Source organism: Moschus berezovskii, chromosome 3, assembly GCF_049115385.1.
Source record: "Moschus berezovskii isolate FMDL1 chromosome 3, NW_MosBer_1.0, whole genome shotgun sequence".
Classification (NCBI taxonomy): Eukaryota; Metazoa; Chordata; class Mammalia; order Artiodactyla; family Moschidae; genus Moschus; species Moschus berezovskii.
Genome location: NC_142462.1, coordinates 14,242,879 through 14,265,514, shown reverse-complemented (window position 1 = coordinate 14,265,514; position 22,636 = coordinate 14,242,879). Strand labels below are relative to the sequence as shown.

General features: G+C 42.2%; 1 protein-coding gene across 7 annotated transcripts in view; it reads right to left on the bottom strand.

Annotated features, from left to right (window-relative positions):
* CDK14 (cyclin dependent kinase 14) overlaps positions 1-22,636 on the bottom strand; it is a 683,048-nt gene that overhangs the window by 173,908 nt on the left and 486,504 nt on the right. For all 7 annotated transcript variants that reach the window (XM_088833154.1, XM_055420391.2, XM_055420393.2 and 4 more), the window contains one exon: positions 21,585-21,648. In XM_088833154.1, the coding sequence (XP_088689280.1) occupies positions 21,585-21,648 (64 nt within the window). The remainder of the gene's footprint in view (positions 1-21,584; positions 21,649-22,636) is intronic.

The window sequence follows — 22,636 nt, the reverse complement described above, 5'->3', positions numbered from 1 at the left end:
ACAGGTTTGATCCCAAGTCTTGCAACATTTCACCTGCCCGTGGGGCCACTAAGCCCACATGCCACGGCCATGGCGCCCACAAGCCACACCAGAGAAGGCACCCCAATGAGAAGACTGCCCACCAAAACTGCAGAGTAGCCACCACTCGCCACAAGCAGAGAAAGCCCAAGCGCAGGCAGCAACGGAGATCCAGCGTGGCCAAAAATGGATAATAAAAATAAACAAATTAATAAAAAATCTGAGATGGTGGCTATAGATTTGCAGAAGAATCTTTCAAGTCAATTTTTATAACCATCACACAGTTACATCCTTGAACATTCAGACATAACCCATGACTATTACATTCACTATCACTCACTCAAAAAAAAAAAAGACGTAAAGAAGGATTCTTGAGGAAAAGCATAAAGTGGGAAAGGAAACACCTTTCGTAATATAGGTGGACGTAATATAAATGCTACAAAATCCTAATTTGTAGATACATGCTCTTAACAATTTAAAAGCACTTTTATATTAGTTCAAATCTTCTTAAAAGTAAGTATGTAAAAGGTGGTAAACAGAATGTAAAAATGGATGATCTCATTTAACCTCCATAGGACTTCTATGAGCTGGAGGGAGTGGATGGGAAGCTTCTGGGAAAGTAAGGAAGATGACCCCGCACTTCCACAGCTGTCCGCTAACAGCAGGCGTGGACTCTGCAGGCCAACATCCTGTCAGGAAACTGCCCTCCTCTCAACCTCCCTGCACTGAACATCCCACTGAGCAATTTCTACTGCTTGCAGTTTTTCCATCACCTTTTTAAAGACCAGGGGAAAGTCCCGAGTGTGAACAAAGGCTTAGGCTTCAGATCTTCTCTGGTCTGCAAATCATGAAACTGAGCAGTCCCCATAACATGTACCAAGGACCGGACATTTAAAACTAAACATCCACAGAGGGAGTTTGGAGTTGACAATCTATTGGAAGCACAAGTTTCAGAGAAGATACCCATACTTCCGGAGGGTAACATTAGCAGGTAACTCGCCAGGTGGTTCAAGGGGAAAGGATTCCACCTGCCAATGCAAGAGCTGCAGGCGACTTGGTTCAATCCCTGGGAAGACGCCCCGGAGGAGGAAATGGCAACCCACTCCAGTATTCTTGTCTGGAAATTCCATGGCTGGAGGAGCCTGGCGGGAGTCCACGGGGTCACTAAGAGTAGGACACGACTGAGAGACTGAACCACCACCGCCAAGCGTCACTTAGCAAGCAACACGAGAACAATACAGTTACTCCAAGCCAGATGAGATAACATGCTGATACGTGTTGAAAGTAGTATTGACTAAAATACAACATAAATATAAGGTGTTATCATCATGGTGTCTATTCCTGAAATAATTTACATCTTCCCTCTGGAATTAAGCAGTCTGGATCAATTTAGTTTGGGGACTTCAGTTAGGCCCGTGAATAGGCAGGATTGACAAGTTTTTTCCCTCGTTACAGAACCTGAGTACAACTAAATCCAAACTTGCCTGTTGCCTTCAAGGTCAGTGTGTCTGTGGGCTTAGTTCTGGGCACAGAATGTTTAAAATATTATCATTTTGCAGTTTGCTTCCAACTGCAAATTCTTTTGTTTTTATCTTACTGCATTCACTGCAAGAAATTCTTGCAGACTTTAACAAACTTTCCTCAAGCTGCTTCTTGGATTAGATAACTTTCTCTTCAGAATAATACAGTCGCTTTAGAAATTCTCTGTTTCCTTGCTTGATTCAGGAAAATAGAGTTATTTCAGTCTAATTTCATTACTTTGAATTGCTTCTGGTCTAGGAACATTTTTCTCTCCCTGAATTTTACAGTGGCTTCCTTTTCTAAACTCCTGAATAATAACTGGTCTTTAAATAGTTGCTGAATGCCCCCTGTGTTGGAAGCATTTAAGAGATGAATACAAGTATCATATATGGACTCTACATGTTATTTGGGGTCCAAACTATTTCATACAAAAGTGATGCTTGTGGTTTAAAAATACAGAAATCAGATCTTTCTTTTTCGTGTGTGTGTGGCTACTTTCTTGTTAGCCTAATTGTCAAGAAACTGTTCATTAGAAGAAAGTCAATGAGAAATTATAATACAGATGCAGTAGCATGATCACCTATGGCTCATACTGCAAAAAAGGAGCACTGAATTGAAATCCAGGCTGAGACCTCCTGGGATCTACTTCCACCTGACACTGACTTAGGGGAAGTCCTTTAATATCTCTGACCTCAGGCTCCTTGCCTTACAAAAGACGGAGCAGGGTGAGATGCCCCATGGAACTTCTTTCCGCTGTAATGTTCAGTTTGTTTCAAGAGTTAAGGCACAACCAAAACACCGCTTCCACTCCCAACCCAAGCAGTCCTGCAGTTTTCCTTGACATCAGGGAACTGTAAAATCTTTTCAGAATTCTCAATCCCTCACCCCGATTCTACCAGTCTGGAGAACCTCAAATGCCTATAATCTGCCTATAGAACCTTTTTCTGCCCTGATCTGGGATTACCACAATTCTCAGGCCTGTTCCCTACAGACTGGCAGGTCATGCAAGGCAAATGTGGGCTTGCCTCACACATGGCAGGATGTCCAGCATCCTAGCTTTATCTTCAGACAGGCAGTATTCCTGCTTAGTTGAGTCCAGATCTTTGTGACAGCCAGGACTATAGCCTGCCAGACTCCTCTGTCCAGGGATTTCCCAGGCAAGAATACTGGAGTAGGCTGCCTTTTTCTACTCCAGGGGATCTTCCTGACTCAGGGGTCGAATCTGTGTCTCCTGCATTGCTGGTAGATTCTTTACCACTGGGAAGCCCCATAATTCTACAAAATCCAATCAATCCCTCCAAAACATACACAAGATGTTTTAAAAAAATATTAATGCTCTGTCTTATAAAAAAAAAAATCCCAAGCATCACTTCATCAGAGGTGTATGAGCCATGTGGCCTCTGCTGATGTAAAGCAGGCAGAACAGAGTGGTCCTGGGACCCAGATGGGGAAGACTCTTCTTGTCCCAGAAGGAAATGGAGCAGAGGGCATTACGCAAAAGCGTGCTGGGAGTGAGTCACTATGAACCAAGGGAAAGGGCAAATGTCATCATTTTACGATGGACTCTTACTTTTGATAGACAATGAGGTTTGGCTGGTGATGAACCTCACCAGAGGTGACAGAATGACTGTAGCGCTAAGAATACCACAGTGTCACCTCGCACCTCCGAGGCTGATCCACAGCAAGTATCCTGAAGACAGTGACAGAAGGAGCCACTCTGGCCCGAGAGTGGGGAGAAGGTGGAGAGGGGCAGAGAAAGAAAGAGAGGGCTGAAGGGAGAGGCAGGAGGGAGAGACCGCTAATATTTAAAAAAAATTTTTTTTACTATTGTGGTAAAAGTCACATAAAACACACTATTTTAACCACCTTTAAGTGTACATTTCAGTGGCACTAATGCAGCCTTCAACATCACCCACCTCTTAAATTTTCTACCTTCCTAAACTGAAACTCTGTCCCCATTAAACACTAAGCCCCCATTCCCCCTCCCTGCCCCTGGCATTGCCAATGTACTTTCTAACTCTATGAATTTGATTATTCCAGGTACCTTGTATAAATGGAGAAGGAAATGGCAACCCACTCCAGTACTCTTGCCTAGAAAATCCCAAGGACAGAGGAGCCCGGTGCAGGCTACTGTCCATGGGGTCGCAAAGAGTCGGATACAACTGAACGACTTCACTTTAACTTTCTTGTATCGATGGAGGGTTTCCCAGGCGGTGCAATGGTAAAGACGCCTGCCATGCAAGAGATGCAGGCTCAACCCCTGGGTCAGGAAGATACCCTGGGGGAGGACATGGCAACCCACTCCAGTACTCTTGCCTAGAGAATCCCATGGACAGAGGAGCCTGGTGGGCTACAGTCCATGGGGTTGCAAAGAATCGGACATAACTTAGGGACTAAACAGCAGCAGCATCAGCAGGTACCTCATATAAGTGGAGTCAAATAGTATTTGTCTATACCTACTATATACTGGCATGCATTTTCAGGGTTAACTTCATATGCGGAGAGACCTCGCATTTGGAAATCATAAACCACAGAACTTGAGGGTGAGGGAAAAGAAATGAGAAGACAGTCAGGTTCAAAGAAGACAGACTCACTTCCCAATTCTTTAGAGAGAAATTTAAAGAGAAGTGAATGATGAAAGTTCCAAGGTTGGATTCCTTATTACATGTAATACATGCATGAGTGTGTGCACATGTGCACCCCTGTGTTACATGTATTTATTTTCTGCAGCTGTGGCCTGTCCCTGCTGCCTGGTTGCTATGGAGACCAGGGGTAAAGGAATTTTGTGTTAGCATAAATATAAGTGCAGAGGAGGACCCATTCATGCTAAACACTAAAGAATAAATCCCAATTGTTATCTAACTGTTCCTTTAATATCTCAACAATTGTTCTCAAAATGTTCTTTCACTTTGGCCCTACTTTCCAAGGGAAAACGTGTTAAGCTCTGAGCTAAAATGGAGAAAAACCATCTTACTCACGCACATTTCCTCATCTCCCCGCTAGACTCCATCATGGTCTCCTAACTGACCTCCCCGATTCTGCATGGGCTGCCAAACTCAGCAGAAGACCCAGTGAGATATGATTTTACCATCATATAACCCAGGTCATGCGCGATCCTGTACAAAACGGTCCAGTGTTTTCTATCTTGTTCAGAGTAAAGGGTGAAGGTCTCCTAGCAGCCCCTCAAGGTTCTTCATGACCTGCCCCAGTGCTATTGCCTCTGACCTCATTTTAGACCCCTCCTTCCCTCCCCAGGACCTTTGCACTTGCTGTTCTCTCAGGAAGGTTCTTCCTTCAAATACCTGCCTGGTTCTCTCTCTGTCCTGCAGTCGATCGTTATCTTTTCAGTGATGACTTCCTTGATTCTGTTTACAATTTAAAACTGTAAATCACTGCCTTCCCTGGAACCTTCTGAGCCCATTTGTTGTTCTGTTTCCCTCTGTTATTCTCTCTACCACTTCATGATCTATTTTACTTGTTATATACCTCTCCCACCCACCAGGGTCTTGTGTGTTTTGTTCACTGCAACAGTCCCACTTGCTGACCATACAAGTGGTGCTCAGCACATTATTGCATTAATAAATAAGCTTAACTTATTCTATAGAAATAAACTATGAATAAATCAATTTTTAAAAAGACCTATTAGGAATTAAATGAGCAGATGCTACATTCAATAGACTCAGCTTTTATGCTTTATTCATGATCCAGATGACAGTCATGAAACAATCCATTTGAAAATATAAATTGGTTTTTCCTAAAAATGTATATATGTAAAAATTTGTATATCTATCTATCTATAATAGCAACTGGTCTTTTTAAAAAACATAATGACCGTACTGTTCTAAGCCACACAGATTTTTTTCCTCTTGAGACAAAACAATTTAAACAAATCTAGTAAGACATGTGAATGAGGATTATTTTAAAAATTGGTTAAAAGTTAGAAATAATCATTTAAAAAATTCCAGAGATGTAAAAGCTTTTTATAGAAAAAAGGATACTTTATCTAATATATAAAGAATTCCTAGAAATTAAAAAAATGACAAATGACACATAACTCAACTGTAATTGGGCAAAAGTGATTAGATGTTCACAAAAAAGGAAATACAAGAGATCCTGAAAAATATGAAGATACTCAAACCATGCAAATTAAAACTATATTAAGAACTTTTTCGTTAGCTAACAGGCAAAATTGAAAAGTCTCACTATACTCCGTGGGGTGAAGAAGAAGTTCTCAGGGGGCGGTCCTAAGATGGCAAGGAATAGGATGGGGAGACCACTTTCTCCCGCACAAATTCATCAAAAGAACATTTAAATGCTGAGTAAATTCCACAAAACAACTTCTGAATGCCGTCAGAAGACATCAGGAAGCCAGAAAAGCAGTCCATTGTCTTCGAAAGGAGGTAGGAAATAATATAAAAGATAAAAACAAAGATAAAAGAGGTAGGGACAGAGATCCATTCTGGGAAGAGAGTCTTAAAAAAGAGAGGTTTCCAACCATCACAAAACACTCACTGGCGAGTCTGTGGTGAGCCTTGGAACCTCAGAGGGCAACATAACCAGGAGGAAAAATAAATAAATAATGAAAACCCACAGACTAAGTGCCCAGGGGTAACTCCCAGCAGAGAAGCAGTGCAGACGCCCACATCCACCACTAGCAAGCGGGTGCTGGGCAGGGAGGAGCTGGCGGCATTGCTTAGAGTGAGGACTGGGCCTGAATGCCCCGAGGGCAATCTGAGGGAACTAACTTGAGATAGCAAAGCAGACTATGGGATAGCTACCCCGTGGAAAGGCGAGAAGCCCGAACCTAAGACACCGACAGGCCTGCTCACAGAGCAAAGGACTGAGCAGAGCTATGCGAAAAGCCCTAACCTAAGACAACTAAGATGGACTGGAATGGGTGGATTTAACTCAGATGACCATTATATCTACTACTGTGGGCAGGAATCCCTTAGAAGAAATGGAGTGGTCATCATGGTCAACAAAAGAGTCCAAAATGCAGTACTTGGATGCAATCTCAAAAACGACAGAATGATTTCTGTTCGTTTCCAAGGAAAACCATTCAATATTACAGTAATCCAAGCCTATGCCCCAATGGGTAACGCTGAAGAAGCCAAAGTTGAACGGTTCTATGAAGACCTACCAGACCACCTGACCTGCCTTTTGAGAAACCTGTATGCAGGTCAGGAAGTAACACTTAGAACTGGACATGGAACAACAGACTAGTTACAAATAGGAAAAGGAGTATATCGTCAAGGTTGTATATTGTCACCCTGCTTATTTAACTTATATGCAGAGTACATCATGAGGAACGGTGGGCTGGATGAAGCACAAGCTGGAATCAAGATTGCCAGGAGAAATATCAATAACCTCAGCTATACAGATGACACCACCCTTATGGCAGAAAGTTAAGAGGGACTAAAAAGCCTCTTGATGAAAGTGAAAGAGGAGAGTGAAAAGGTTGGCTTGAAGCTCAACATTCAGAAAACAAAGATCATGGCATCTGGTCCCATCACTTCATGGGAAATAGATGGAGAAACAGTGGAAACAGTGTCAGACTTTTATTTTTTCGGGATCCAAAATCACTGCAGATGGTGACTGCAGCCATGAAATTAAAGGACACTTACTCCTTGGAAGGAAAGTTATGACCAACCTAGACAGCATACTAAAAAGCAGAGACATTACTTTCCCAACAAAGGTGCGACTAGTCAAGGCTATGGTTTTTCCAGTGGTCATGTATGGATGTGAGAGTTGGACTATAAAGAAAGTTGAGCGCTAAAGAATTGATGCTTTTTAAGTGTGGCATTGGAGAAGACTCTTGAGAGTCCCTTGGACTGCAAGGAGATCCAACCAGTCCATCCTAAAGGAGATCAGTTCTGAGTGTTCATTGGAAGGACTGATGCTAAAGCTGAAACTCCAATACTTTGGCCACATCATGGGAAGAGTTGCCTCACTGGAAAAGACTCTGATGCTGGGAGGGATTGGGGGTGGGAGGAGACGGGGACGACAGAGAATGAGATGGCTGGATGGCATCACTGACTCAATGGACATGAGTTTGAGTGAACTCCGGGAGCTGGTGATGGACAGGGAGGCCTGGCGTGCTGTGATTCATGGGGTTGCAAAGAGTTGGACACGACTAATCGACTTAAGTGAACTGAAGACAACACCAGGCCCGCTTACAGAACAAAGTACTGAGCACGGCTAGCTGGCTGAGGATGGCTCATTCCCCATCCCCTGCCGAGACAGGCAGGGGAGGGCAGCCAGAGCCGGAAGGGGGCAATCGTGGCCCCAGAGAGGCATCATCTACCAAACTGCAAGCAGGCTTCGTTGCTAACCAAGACTTCTTGGGATTCTGGACGGTTGACACCGGCCTGAGAAGAGGCTCTGGTTGTACACCCAGAAAACCAAGCGGCAGGGACGGGGGAGGCGATAAGTGGCAGCGACCGCACTCGCCAAACATCTGGTCACCTGAGATGCTCAGACTGGGGAAGGGAACACAGCGCAGGCCCAACTGAGTCTGCGCCTTTGAGGAGTACTCAAGAACCTGAACCTGAGCGGCTTGGACCTGGGAAGTGCATGCAACCCAGGGCTGGCCTCAGACAGTTCCCGGCAGAGCAACCTAGAGCCTGTGCAGTGTACACTGGGACAGCACACGCGCTGTGAGTGGGGTCAAATCCAATGTGGCTGAGACACTGCGAGCACTCCCCACAGATGCCAGAGATATTTGTCTGCAGCGTTCCTCCCTTCCCACAGCATGACTGAACAAGTGAGCCTAAAAAAGTGTCCACCACCGCTCCCTAGTGTCAGGGCGGAAATTAGACACTGAAGAGACCAGCAAACAGAAGCAGCTAAAACAGAGGGAACCGCCTTGGAAGTGACAGATGGAGAAGTCTAGAGGCTACTGCAAGAATAAGACTGAAAACCAGAGGCAGAGGCTTCAGTCCAAATCCTGAGAACACCAGAGAACTCCTGACTCCAGGGAACATTAATCGATAAGAGCTCATCAAACACCTCCATACGTACACTGAAACCAAGTACCAAACATGGGCCAACAAGCTCCAGAGCAAGATATACCACGCAAATTCTCCAGCAACACAGGAAAATAGCCCTGAGTTTCAATATACAGGCTGCCCAAAGTCACTCCAAACCCACTGACATCTCATAACTCATTACTGGACACTTCATTGCACTCCAGAGAGAAGAAATCCAGCTCCACCCACCAGAACACCAACACAAGCTTCCCTAACCAGGGAACCTTGACAAGCCACCCGTCCAACCCCACCCACAGTGAGGAAACTCCACAATAAAGAGAACTCCACAAACTGCCAGAAGACAGAAAGGCCACCCCAAGCACAGCAATATAAGCAAGATGAAGAGGCAGAGAAATACCCAGCAGCTAAAGGAACAGGATAAATGCCCACCAACACAAACAAAAGAGGAAGAGATAAGGAATCTATTTGATAAAGAATTCTGAATAAAGAGAGTGAAAATGATCCAAAATCTTGAAAACAAAATGGACTTAGAAGAAATAAAAAAGAGTCAATATACACTGAATTATGCAATAGATGAGATCAGAAACACTCTGGAGGGAACCAACAGTAGAATAACGGAGGCAGAAGATAGGATAAGTGAGAAAGATGATAGAATGATAGAAATAAACGAAACAGAGAGGAAAAAAGAAAAAATGAATTAAAAGAAATGAGGACAATCTCAGAGACCTCTGGGACAATGTTAAATGCCCCACCATTCGAATCATAGGAGTCCCAGAAGAAGAAGACAAAAAGAAAGATCATGAGAAAATACTTGAGATAATAGTCAAAAACTTCCCTAAAATGGGGAAGGAAATAATCACCCAAGTCCAAGGAACCCAGAGAGTCCCCAGGATAAACCCAAGGTGAAACATGCCAAGACACATATTAATCAAATTAACAAAGATCAAACACAAAGAACAAACATTAAAAGCAGCAAGGGATGAACAACAAATAACACACAAGGGGATTTCCATAAGGATAATAGCTGATCTTTCAATAGAAACTCTTTCGGCCAGGAGGGAATGGCATGACATACTTAAAGTGATGAAAGAAAGTAACCTACAGCCCAGATTACTGTACCCAGCAAGGATCTCATTCAAATATGAAGGAGAAATCAAAAGCTTTACAGACAAGCAAAAGCTGGGAGAATTTAGTACCACCAAACCAGCTCTCCAACAAATACTAAAGGACATTCTCTAGACAGGAAACACAGAAAGGGTGTATAAACTCGAAACCAAAACAATAAAGAAAATGGCAACAGGATCATACTTATCAATAATGACCTTAAATGTAAATGGGTTGAATGCCCCAACCAAGAGACAAAGATGGCTGAATGGATACAAAAACAAGACCCACATATATGTTGTCTACAAGAGACCCACCTCAAAACAAGGGACACATACAGGCTGAAAGTTAAGGGCTGGAAAAAGATATTCCACGCAAATAGAGACCAAAAGAAAGCAGGAGTAGCAATACTCATATCAGATAAAATAGACTTTAAAACAAAGGCTGTGAAAAGAGACAAAGAAGGAAACTACATAATGATCAAAGGTTCAATCCAAGAAGAAGATATAACAATTATAAATATTTATGCACCCAACAAAGGAGCACCGCAATATGTAAGACAATTACTAACAAGTATGAAAGGGGAAATTAACAACAATGAAATAATAGTGGGAGATTTTAATACCCCACTTACACCTATGGATAGATCAACTAAACAGAAAATTAACAAGGAAACACAATCTTTAAATGATACAATAGACCAGTTAGAACTAATAGATATCTACAGGGCATTTCACCCCAAAACAATGAATTTCACCTTTTTCTCAAGTGCACATGGAACCTTCTCCAGGATAGATCACATCCTGGGCCATAAATCTAGCCTTGGTAGATTCAAAAAATTTGAAATCATTCCAAGCATCTTTTCTGACCACAATGCAGTAAGATTAAATCTCAATTACAAGAGAAAAACTATTAAAAATGCCAACATATGGAGGCTGAACAACACACTGCTGAATAACCAACAAATCACAGAAGAAATAAAAAAAGAAATCCAAATATGCATAGAAATGAATGAAAATGAAAACACAACAACCCGAAACCTGTGGGACACTGTAAAAGCAGTGCTAAGGGGAAGGTTCATAGCAACACAGGCATACCTCAAGAAACAAGAAAAAAGTCAACTAAATAACCTAACTCTACACCTAAAGAAACTAGAAAAGGAAGAAATGAAGAACCCCAGGGTTAGTAGAAGGAAAGAAATCTTAAAAATTAGGGCAGAAATAAATGCAAAGGCAACAAAAGAGACCATAGCAAAAATCAACAAAGCCAAATGCTGGTTCTTTGAGAGGATAAACAAAATTGACAAACCATTAGTCAGACTCATCAAGAAACAAAGGGAGAAAAATCAAATCAATAAAATTAGAAATGAAAAGGGAGAGATCACAACAGACAACAGAAATATAAAGGATCATAAGAGACTACTATTAGCAGTTATATGCCAATAAAATGGACAACTTGGAAAAAATGGACAAATTCCTAGAAAAGTACAACTTTCCAAAACTGAACCTGGAAAAAATAGAAAATCTTAACAGACCCCATCACAAGCATGGAAATTGAAACTGCAATCAGAAATCTTCCAGCAAACAACAGCCCAGGTCCAGACGGCTTCACAGCTGAATTCTACCAAAAATTTAGAGAAGAGATAACACCTATTCTACTCAAACTCTTCCAGAAAATTGCACAGGAAGGGAAACTTCCAAACTCATTCTATGAGGCCACCATCACCCTAATATCAAAGCCTGACAAAGATGCCACAAAAAAAGAAAACTCCAGGCCAATATCACTGATGAACATAGATGCAAAAATCCTTAACAAAATTCTATCAAACAGAATCCAACAACACATTAAAAAGATACATCATGACCAAGTGGGCTTTATCCCACGGATGCAAGGATTCTTCAATATTCGCAAATAAATCAGTGTTATACACCACATTAACAAAATGAAAAACAAAAATCATATGATTATCTCAATAGATGCAGAGAAAGCCTTTGACAAAACTCAACATCCATTTATGATAAAAATCCTCCAGAAAGCAGGAATAGAAGGAACATTCAGTTCAGTTCACTTCAGTCGCTCAGTCGTGTCCGACTCTCCGCGACCCCATGAATCACAGCACGCCAGGCCTCCCTGTCCATCACCAACTCCCGGAGTACACTCAAACCCATGTCCACAGAGTCGGTGATGCCATCCAGCCATCTCATTCTCCGTCGTCCCCTTTTCCTCCCGCCCCCAACCTTTCCCAGCATCAGAGTCTTTTCCAGTGAGTCAACTCGTCGCATGAGGTGGCCAAAGTATTGCAGTTTCAGCTTTAGCATCAGTCCCTCCAATGAACATCCAGGGTTGATCTCTTTTAGAATGGACTGGTTGGATCTCCTTGCTCAACATAATAAAAGCTATATATGAAAAACCCACAGCAAACATTATCCTCAATGGTGAAAAATTGAAAGCATTTCCTCTAACATTAGGAACAAGACAAGGGTGCCCACTCTCACCACTACTATTCAACATAGTTTTGGAAGTTTTGGCCACAGCAATCAGAGCAGAAAAAGACATAAAAGGAATCCAAATCGGAAAAGAAGAAGTAAAACTCTCACTGTTTGCAGATTACATGATCCTCTACATAGAAAACCCTAAACACTCCACAAGAAAATTACTAGAGCTAATCAATGAATAAAGTTGCAGGATATAAAATCAACACACAGAAATCCCTTGCATTCATATGCACTAATAATGAGAAAATAGCAAGAGAAATTAAGGGAACAATTCCATTCATCACTGCAACAAAAAGAATAAAATACTTAGGAATATATAGACCTAAAGAAACAAAAGACCTATATATAGAAAACTATAAAACTCTGGTTAAAGAAATCAAAGAGGACACTAATAGATGGGAAAATATACCGTGCTCATGGATTGGAAGAATCAATATAGTGAAAATGAGTATACTACCCAAAGTAATCTATACATTCAATGCAATCCCTATCAAGCTACCAATGATATTTTTCACAGAGCTAGAACAAATAATTTCACAATTTGTATGGAAATACAAAAAACCTCGAATAGCCAAAGCAATCTGAGAAAGAAGAATGGAACCAGGGAAATCAACCTGTTGGACTTCAGGCTCTACTACAAAGCAACAGTCATCAAGACAGTATGGTACTGGCACAAAGACAGAAATATAGATCAATGGAACAAAATAGAAAGCCCGGAGATAAATCCATGCACCTATGGACACCTTATCTTTGACAAAAGAGGCAAGAATATTCAATGGAGAAAAGACAATCTCTTTAACAAGTGGTGCTGGGAAAACTGGTCAACCACTTGTAAAAGAATGAAACTAGAACACTCCCTAACACCATACACAAAAATAAACTCAAAATGGATTAAAGATCTAAACGTGAGACCAGAAACTATAAAACTCCTAGAGGAGAACATAGGCAAAACACTCTCCGACATAAATCACAGCAGGATCCTCCATGACCCACCTTCAAGAATACTGGAAATAAAAGCAAAAATAAACAAATGGGACCTAATTAAAATTAAAAGCTCTGCACAGCAAAGGGAACTATAAGCAATGTGAAATGACAGCCTTCGGAATGGGAGAAAATAATAGCAAATGAAGCAACTGACAAATAATTAATCTCAAAAATATACAAGCAAATCCTGCAGCTCAATTTCAGAAAAATAAACGACCCAATCAAAAAATGGGCCAAAGAACTAAACAGACATTTCGCCAAAGAAGACATCCAGATGGCTAACAAACACATGAAAAGATGCTCAACATCACTCACAATCAGAGAAATGCAAATCAAAACCACAATGAGGTACCATTTCATGCCAGTCAGAATGGCTGCTATCCAAATGTCTATAAGCAATAAATGCTGGAGAGGGTGTGGAGAAAAGAGAACCCTCCTACACTGTTGGTGGGAATGCAAACTAGTATAGCCACTACGGAGAACAGTGTGGATATTCCTTAAAAAAATGGAAATAGAACTGCCATACGACCCAGCAATCCCACTGCTGGGCATACACACCGAGGAAACCAGAATTGAAAGAGACACATGTACCCCAATGTTCATGCAGCACTGTTTATAATAGCCAGGACATGGAAGCAACCTAGATGTCCATCAGCAGACGAATGGATAAGAAAGCTTTGGTACATATACACAATGGAGTATTACTCAGCCATTTAAAAAATACATTTGAATCAGTTCTAATGAGGTGGATGAAACTGGAGCCTATTATACAGAGTGAAGTAAGCCAGAAAGAAAAACACCAATACAGTATACTAATGCATATATATGGAATTTAGAAAGATGGCAATGATAGCCCTGCATGCGAGACAGCAAAAGAGACACAGATGTATAGAACAGTCTTTTGGACTCTGTGGGAGAGGGCGAGGGTGGGATGATTTGGGAGAATGGCATTGAAACATGTATATTATCATATGTGAAATGAATCACCAGTCCAGGTTTGACGCATGATACAGGATGCTCGGGGCTGCTGCACTGGGATGACCCAGAAGGATGGGATGGGGAGGGGGGTGGGAGGGGGGTTCAGGATGGGGAACACATGTATACCCATGGCTGATTCATGTCAATGTATGGCAAAACCAATACAATATTGTAAAGTAATTAGCCTCCAATTAAAATAAATAAATTTATATTAAAAAAAGAAGAAGTTCTCATGCATTGCTCATAACAGCCAAAGGGTACCATCACTTTGGACAACAGTTAGAACTGGATATGGAACAACAGACTGGTTCCAAACAGGAAAAGGAGTACGTCAAGATTGTATATTGTCACCCTGATTATTTAACTTATAAGCAGAGTACATCATGAGAAACGCTGGGCTGGAAGAAGCACAAGCTGGAATCAAGATTGCTGGGAGAAATATCAATAACCTCAGATATACAGATGACACCACCCTTAAGGCAGAAAGTGAAGAGGAACCAAAGAGCCTCTTGATGGAAGTGAAAGAGGAGAGTGAAAAAGTTGGCTTAAAGCTCAACATTCAGAAAACTAAGATCATAGCATCATTAAGTCCCATCACTTCATGGGAAATAGATAGGGAAACAGTGGCTGACTTTATTTTTTTGGGCTCCAAAATCACTGTAGATGGTGACTGCAGCCATGAAATTAAAGGACACTTACTCCTTGGAAGGAAAGTTATGACCAACCTAGACAGCATACTAAAAAGCAGAGACATTACTTTGCCAACAAATGTGCGATTAGTCAAGGCTATGGTTTTTCCAGTGGTCATGTATGGATGTGAGAGTTGGACTATAAAGAAAGTTGAGCACTAAAGAATTGATGCTTTTTAAGCGTGGCGTTGGAGAAGACTCTTGAGAGTCCCTTGGACTGCAAGGAGATCCAACCAGTCCATCCTAAAGGAGATCAGTCCTGGGTGTTCATTGGAAAGACTGATGTTGAAGCTGAAACTCCAGTACGCTGGCCACCTGATGTGAAGAGCTGGCTCACTTGAAAAGACTCTGATCCTGGGAAAGATTGAGGGCAGGAGGAGAAGGGGACGACAGAAAATGAGATGGTTAGATGGCATCACCGACTCAATGGACATGAGTTGGGTGAACTCTGGGAGTTGGTGATGGACAGGGAAGCCTGGCGTGCTGTGATTCATGGGGTCACGGAGAGTCGGACAAGACTGAGCGACTGAATTGAACTGAACTTTGGACGACAATTTCACAGAAGTGTTCAAAATTGTAAATGTATATAGGTGACCCTTGAGCAACAAAGGAGTAAGGGGCACCTTACAAAGGAGTAAGGTTGTATATTGTCACCCTGCTTATTTAACTTATATGCAGAGTACATCATGAGGAACGCTGGGTTAGAAGAAGCACAAGCTGGAATCAAGATTGCTGGGAGAAATATCAATAACCTCAGATATGCAAATGACACCACCCTTATGGCAGAAAGTGAAGAGGAACTCAAAAGCCTCTTGATGGAAGTGAAAGAGGAGAGTGAAAAGGTTGGCTTGAAGCTCAACATTCAGAAAACAAAGATCATGGCATCTGGTCCCATCACTTCATGGGAAGTAGATGAGGAAACAGTGGAAACAGTGTCAGACTTTATTTTTGGGGGCTCCAAAATCGCTGTGGATGCTGATTGCAGCCATGAAATTAAAAGATGCTTACTCCTTGGAAGGAAAGTTATGACCAACCTAGATAGCATATTAAAAAGCAGAGACATTACTTTGCCAACAAAGGTCTGTCTAGTCAAGGCTATGGTTTTTCCCGTGGTCATATATGGATGTGAGAGTTGGACTGTGAAGAAGGCTGATTGCCGAAGAATTGTTGCTTTTGAACTGTGGTGCTGGAGAAGACTCTTGAGAGCCCCTTGGACTGCAGGGAGATCCAACCAGTCCATTGTAAAGGAGATCAATCCTGGGTGTTCATTGGAAGGACTGATGCTAAAGCTGAAACTGCAATACTTTGGCCACCTCGTGAGACGAGTTGACTCACTGGAAAAGACTCTGATGCTGGGAAGGATTGGGGGCAGGAGGAGAAGGGGATGACAGAGAATGAGATGGCTGGATGGCATCACTGACTCGATGGACCTGAGTTTGAGTGAACTCCGGGAGTTGGTGATGGGCAGGGAGGCCTGGCGTGCTGTGATTCATGGGGGCGCAAAGAGTCGGACACAACTGAGCGACTGAACTGAACTGAATTGAAGGGGCACCGACCCTCTGTGCAGTTGAAAATATGCTTATAATTTGTAGGCTGCATTTGATATCTGTTTTGTATATCCCTAGGTCAACCAACAATACTGCAGAGAGTATTAATGAAAAAAAAATGCATGTATAATGGACCCATACAGCTCAAACCCATGTTGTTCAATGGTCACCGTACACTTATTAATTTTTGAACCCTATTTATGGTCATTTATCCTTCAGAAAAACTTGTATACATGCAGTGTGCATATGTGTGTATATATGTATAGGGTTGCAATATTTTACAATAGCGAAACACTGGAAACAACCCAAACAACCACAAGTAGGGACAGGTTCGTGCCTGGTCAGTCGCTCAGTTGTGTCTGACTCTTTGTGACTCCATGGACTGTAGCTAGGATTCTCCAGGTAAGAATACTGGAGTGGGTTGCATTTCCTACAACAGAGGATCTTCCTGTCCCAGGAATAGAACCCGCATCTCCTGTGGCTCCTGCAGTGGCACGTGGATTCTTTACCGCTGAGCCACCTGGGAAGCCCAGGGACAGGTTAAATCCACCCAGTGTAAAGCTATGTGGCTGCAGGAAGAGAGGGAAGTCACACTGGGCACCTCTATATGGTGACAGGAAAGGACCTACAGAACGCATTCATGAGAAAAGCAAGACCCCAGATCGTGTTTATGGGGAATACAAAAACAGACATTCACAGTTTCTTAAGTTTACATACATGCAAGAAATATAAGGGGAACTAGTAAAGTTGGGGCTTACAGTGGGGGGCAGTGGTTCTGGGAAAGGGGGTAGGTGGCAGAAAGGGGTGGGGAGGCCCTGTACCGTGTCCCTTTATAATACTGTTAGATATTGTGAGTTGCTTGAACTTATCATCTATTCAAAACCTGGGCAAGGAGTGTGATTACAAGATTGGGCATCCCTGCCGTTTATAGCCAATTTTGCTGTGAATCTACAACAGCTCTAAAAGGTAAAGTCTTTGAAATAACTAACTAGGAATAAATAAATAACAACAACAAAAGAACTATGTCAAGGCTCAGCTAGGAGTGAGCAGGGCCATGGGAAGGGAAGGTGGACAGAGGACAGAAGAGAAGCGAACCCATGGCCATGGACACCGGAAACCATGCACTGAACTGGACAACAATTTCAGCCAGCCCAGTCTCTGGATGTCCAAAGGGCCCATCAGAATTTCTGGAATGATTTCATGTAGTTAAACTGAAATTGTTTTCACAGGTTAGACAGACCTATAAACATTATTTTTAACAGGGGAAAATGAACTAAAGTAATCTGCAAAGTGTTTATCTTGTTATATCTTATACCTCTTGGTCCATTATGAAACACCATAACGACTTTGTACCAATTTAAAAATCAGTGCCATTGAGGGGTCCTTAATTTTTCCTTTTAAAAAATAAACTTGATTTACTTTAAAAAAAAAGAAGACGAAGAAGAAAGAGAACCTGTGCAGGGATGTTTATAGCATTTCTATTCATAAGTGCCAACACCTGGAACAATCAAGAAGTCCTTCAGTAGGTGAATGACTACATAAGCAGGGGTGCATCCAGATAATGGGATATTATTCAGTGCTAAAAAGAAATGAGCTATCAAGCCAGGAAAAGACTTGGACAGACCTTAAAGGCATATTAGTAAATGAAAGTAGCCAATCTGAAAAGGCAATATCCTGTATGATTATAATTACATGACATTCTGGAAAAGGCACCACTATGAAGATAGTAAAAAGATCAGGGGTTGCCAGGGCTAAGCGGAGAGGGAGGGGCAAAGAAGCAGAACAGAGGATTCTTAGGGCAGTGAAGCTACAGTGGTGGCCACAAGTCATTACAGGCTTCCCAGGTAACTCAGTGGTGAACAGTCTGCCCGCCAATGCAGGAGACACAGGTTCGATCCCTGGATTGAGAAGAACCCCTGGAGGAGGAAATGGCAACCCACTCCAGTACTCTTGCCTGGAAAATTCCATGGACAGAGGAGCCTAGCAGGCTATAGTCCATGAGGTTCTCAAAGAGTTGGACACAACTAAGCACATACACGCACAGACTCATAGAATGTACCACGTCAAGAACACACCCTAATGTAATCTGTGGACACTGAGGATAATGATGTGTCAGTGGAGGGTCATCAGAATGTAACAAATGTACCAGCTGGTGGGGGACGCTGATAAACGGGGGAGGCTGCACATGCATCAGAGTGGGGGGGTATACCAGAAGTCTCTGCCCCTTCTGTTCAGTTTTGCTATGAACCTAAATCTGCTCCAAAAAAGAAAGTCTATTAAACTAAGCAAAACAAAGTATGCCTTCAAGGCTCAGATGTTCTTATTGTCCCTGAGACTTACTGAGGCACTCTTTGGGGACTGAATGCGGAGGGGGAAAGTGGGGTGGGGCAGGTAGGCCGTAGGACTAGAATTTCCCCTCTGGGAATACCTAACTCCTTCCCCAGGACTCCCCTGATGGTCTCAGAAGACTCCCTTTGCCTCCGTCTATTACTCTGTCGCTCCCTGACTCCTCCCAAGGGAACTCAGGAAGCATTCATCACATCTCCTCTCACCCACAAGCCCTAAGCTTATGTGGAGTGTGTTTTTTGCTTGTCAGCATCCATACCTTATGCACATCTAAACACATTGTTCTTCCAGATCCCCGTTACTTTTATTTTTTTCTTCTTCTTAATTTTATTTATTTTTGGCTGCCCGTGGTCTTTCTGCTGTGCCCCTAGGCTTTCTCCAGTTGTGGAGCTCAGGCTTCTCATTGCAGTGGCCTCTCTTGCTGCAGAGCAGGGGCTCTAGCGTGTGCAGGCTCAGCAATTTTGGTGCATGGATTAAGCTGCCTGGAGGCCTGTGGGATCCTCTGGGACCAGGAGAATTCTCAACCACTGGACCACCAGGGAAATCCCCCATTACCTTTTATCTATCTGTGGTTGCACTCATACATAAAATTAATAACTTAAACATATATGTGTGTGTGTATACATATACCCTAATTTATATATGTCTATCATCAGAGTCACATAAATAATGCTTATTTTAAACATGTAATATAATTCAGGGCAACAGACATTTATTGAACCAAAATATGTACTAGTCACTGTCCATAATCTCATGAAGTTCTCAAACTGTTAGTTCAGTTTGCATCACATCATAGACTTTCCCAGAACATATTTAATAAGTGCTTTTGTATGCTGTTGACAAAGATAAACCTATTCACACCCAAATAAACCACTTACTCCATGTTTTCGAGTCCAGACACTTGGCAGACCAAATGACTATTTTAATTGTTCCTTTCTGCATCTAACTTTATTCATTTCAACTCTTTTCATATTCTCTGTTTTATTTCCCTAGGACTTAAGGTTTTAGATATTAACACAAGGAAGCTAGCCTTCTTCAAGAGCCCACACTTGGAATATTTATAAAGAGCTCTGTTCTCACGTAAACTCCATAAAAGCAGTTAGAGAATGCTTCTTGCTCAGTTAAAGAAAGAGAAATCCATGTTCAACTGGTAACTTTCTATAGTCTTTCAGGACACAGAGGTTATTTAAAATATTCAGTAAAAGTACAAAGAGTCTTTGGGGCAGCCAAATAAGATAAAAGAATTCTCAGCACACTATGTACCTTCAGAAGAGAAATATTAAGAATAAAAAGTTTCCCATCGCAGTCATTCTTTGGGATTGATAGTTAATTCCTGATGGTACCCCAGAAGACAGGAAGGGGAGAAAAAGAATGTACTTGACTCTTGTAACAGTAATTATTCATAGCTCTTTCCCTCATAAGGTAATAGACCAGTCAGTTCAGTTTAGTTGCTCAGTCGTGTCCAGCTCTTTGCGACCCCATGAATCACAGCACGCCAGGCCTCCCTGTCCATCACCAACTCCCGGAGTTCACACAAACTCATGTCCATCGAGTCGGTGATGCCATCCAGCCATCTCATTCTCTGTCGTTCCGTCTCCTCCTGCCCCCAGTCCCTCCCAGGATCAGAGTCTTTTCCAGTGAGTCAACTCTTCCCATGAGGTGGCCAAAGTATTGGAGTTTCAGCTTTAGCATCAGCCCTTCCAATGTACACCCAGGATTGATCTCCCTTAGAACGGACTGGTTGGATCTCCTTGTAGTCCAAGGGACTCTCAAGAGTCTTCTCCAGCACCACAGTTCAAAAGCATCAATTCTTTGGCGATCAGCCTCCTTCACAGTCCAACTCTCACATCCATACATGACCACTGGAAAAACCATAGCCTTGACTAAATGGACCTTTGTTGGCAATTAGATCTTCCATAAAATTCCTTTCAGTAATTTAATGGTAGGGCTTCCCCAGTGGCTCAGACGGTAAAGACTCTGACTGCTACACAGGAGATCTGAGTTTGATACCTGGGTTGGGAAGATACCCTGGAGAAGGAGATGGTAATCCAAACCAGTATTCTTTCCTGGAGAATTCCATGGACAGAGGAGTCTGGTGGGTTACAGTCCGTCAAAGAATTGCAAAGAGCTGGACATGACTGAGTGACTAACAGCGTTAACTTTCTGCATTTTATAATTCATGTATTTTAACCAAGAAAATAAAAACAAAAATATACTTTACAGTAATTCATCCCACATATTTTTATTAAGTTTCCAATTCTAAAGCTTTCATTCGCCTATAAAAATTACAGAGACCATTTTGAGATTCTTCTAAGTGTCACTATTAAAACTGGAAGTTTCTTGACTGCCACCTACTGGTAAGAAAAAAGTGACAGCATTTTAAAAGTTTCACATTTTCTCTCAGATTTTCTGGTTCAGGGTTGTAAATATTTTAACATTTTCTTTTTAAGTGGAATGTTGGACATATAGAACATTTTCTATGTTTAAACTCAAATTAATTGACGATGTATTACTAGAGCTTTTAAAAATAAATATGATTTTTACTTTTTCCAATTTAATACTTTTCTAGTATTACTAGAAATCACACAGATGGATTATAGCAGCTAGATTTAAAGTTTGTTTTTTATAGACATGGAAGCTAGTCTAACTGATGATGAAATGAGAGGTCACTTCAAGATTAGCCAGTCAAATCAAACAAAAACATACAGTGAAACAATGATCAGGGATGTCCTTCAGTCTATTTTCATCAACAAATAAACCATGAAAACGAAACAACTCCAATAAGAGGTAGAGTGCCCAGTGGCAAATGTAACCAGAATTTTCCAGGTAAAATATTAGCTTCAGGGAGAAGATCTGTACATTCACCGTTTGCATATCAGAAGCACTTAGCTGTTTGTAATCAGTGAAACATACCTGGCTTAAAATGTGGTAAAGAGTGAACTCCGGGCCATGTGTCCTCATTTGGCGTTCCAAGAACCTAGTGGAGAGCAGGAAATTGTGGAAACAGACTTATTATTTCCAAAGCACTCAAGATTCTCCAGTGTAGAAAACAGTACACTGCATATGATGAAACTCTTGATTTCTTTTTTTTTTTTTTCTGTTATTCCGTGCCAGGGATTTAATTTCAGTAAAAACAGCAAAAGAGCCACCCAAGTAGAATGTCATGTTTTTAACAAACGCAGCTAAATGCGGTGAGGCAAGTTAAATCTGCTGCATTTTATCAACTCCAAACTTAAGAAGTAGGCCTAGGGCGCAAAGGATGGGCTGTCATCCTCACAGAACTGAATAAAGTATGCATGTGCCCCTCATGATTCTTTCAAGAGCTTTGGTCCTTCACTGCGGTATCAGACACGTCATCATTTAACAGTTCTAAGGATTCTGTTACTTCTTCCCCCACATCCGCTCTCTGGGCAGCAGAACATTTCAAGGAAACAGGACAGACGGCTTGGGATGCTTACGTCCCCCGCTGGCTGCACTGTTTGTTGTAGCCAACAGCTTTAGTCACGTGACACAGAGTTTCTTCACCCCCAGATACTGTTCTCCCTACACTATCTTTTTCTTTCCACACTTTCCATTTCTTTCCCCATGGTCAACTACAAATTGGCATTTGCCAAGCTTCCCTGGTGGCTCAGATGGTAAAGAATCTGCCCGCAATGCGGGAGACCAGGGTTCAATCCCTGGATTGGGAACATCCCCTGGAGGAGGACATGGCAACCCACTCCAGTATTCCTGCCTGGAGAATCCCATGGACAGAGGAGCCTGGAGAGCTATAGTCCATGGGATCGGAAAGAGTCAGACAGCACTGAGCGACTAAGCACACAGCACAGCACAAGAGCACTGCCAGCGACCAAACAACAAGGGCGTCTGCCATCTGCCTCTGCAAGACGGACCCCTGCGCTGCTGACCTTCAACACCCCTGAAGGAGATCAGGGTGGAGTGAGGCACTCTGTGCTCCAGGGAATCAG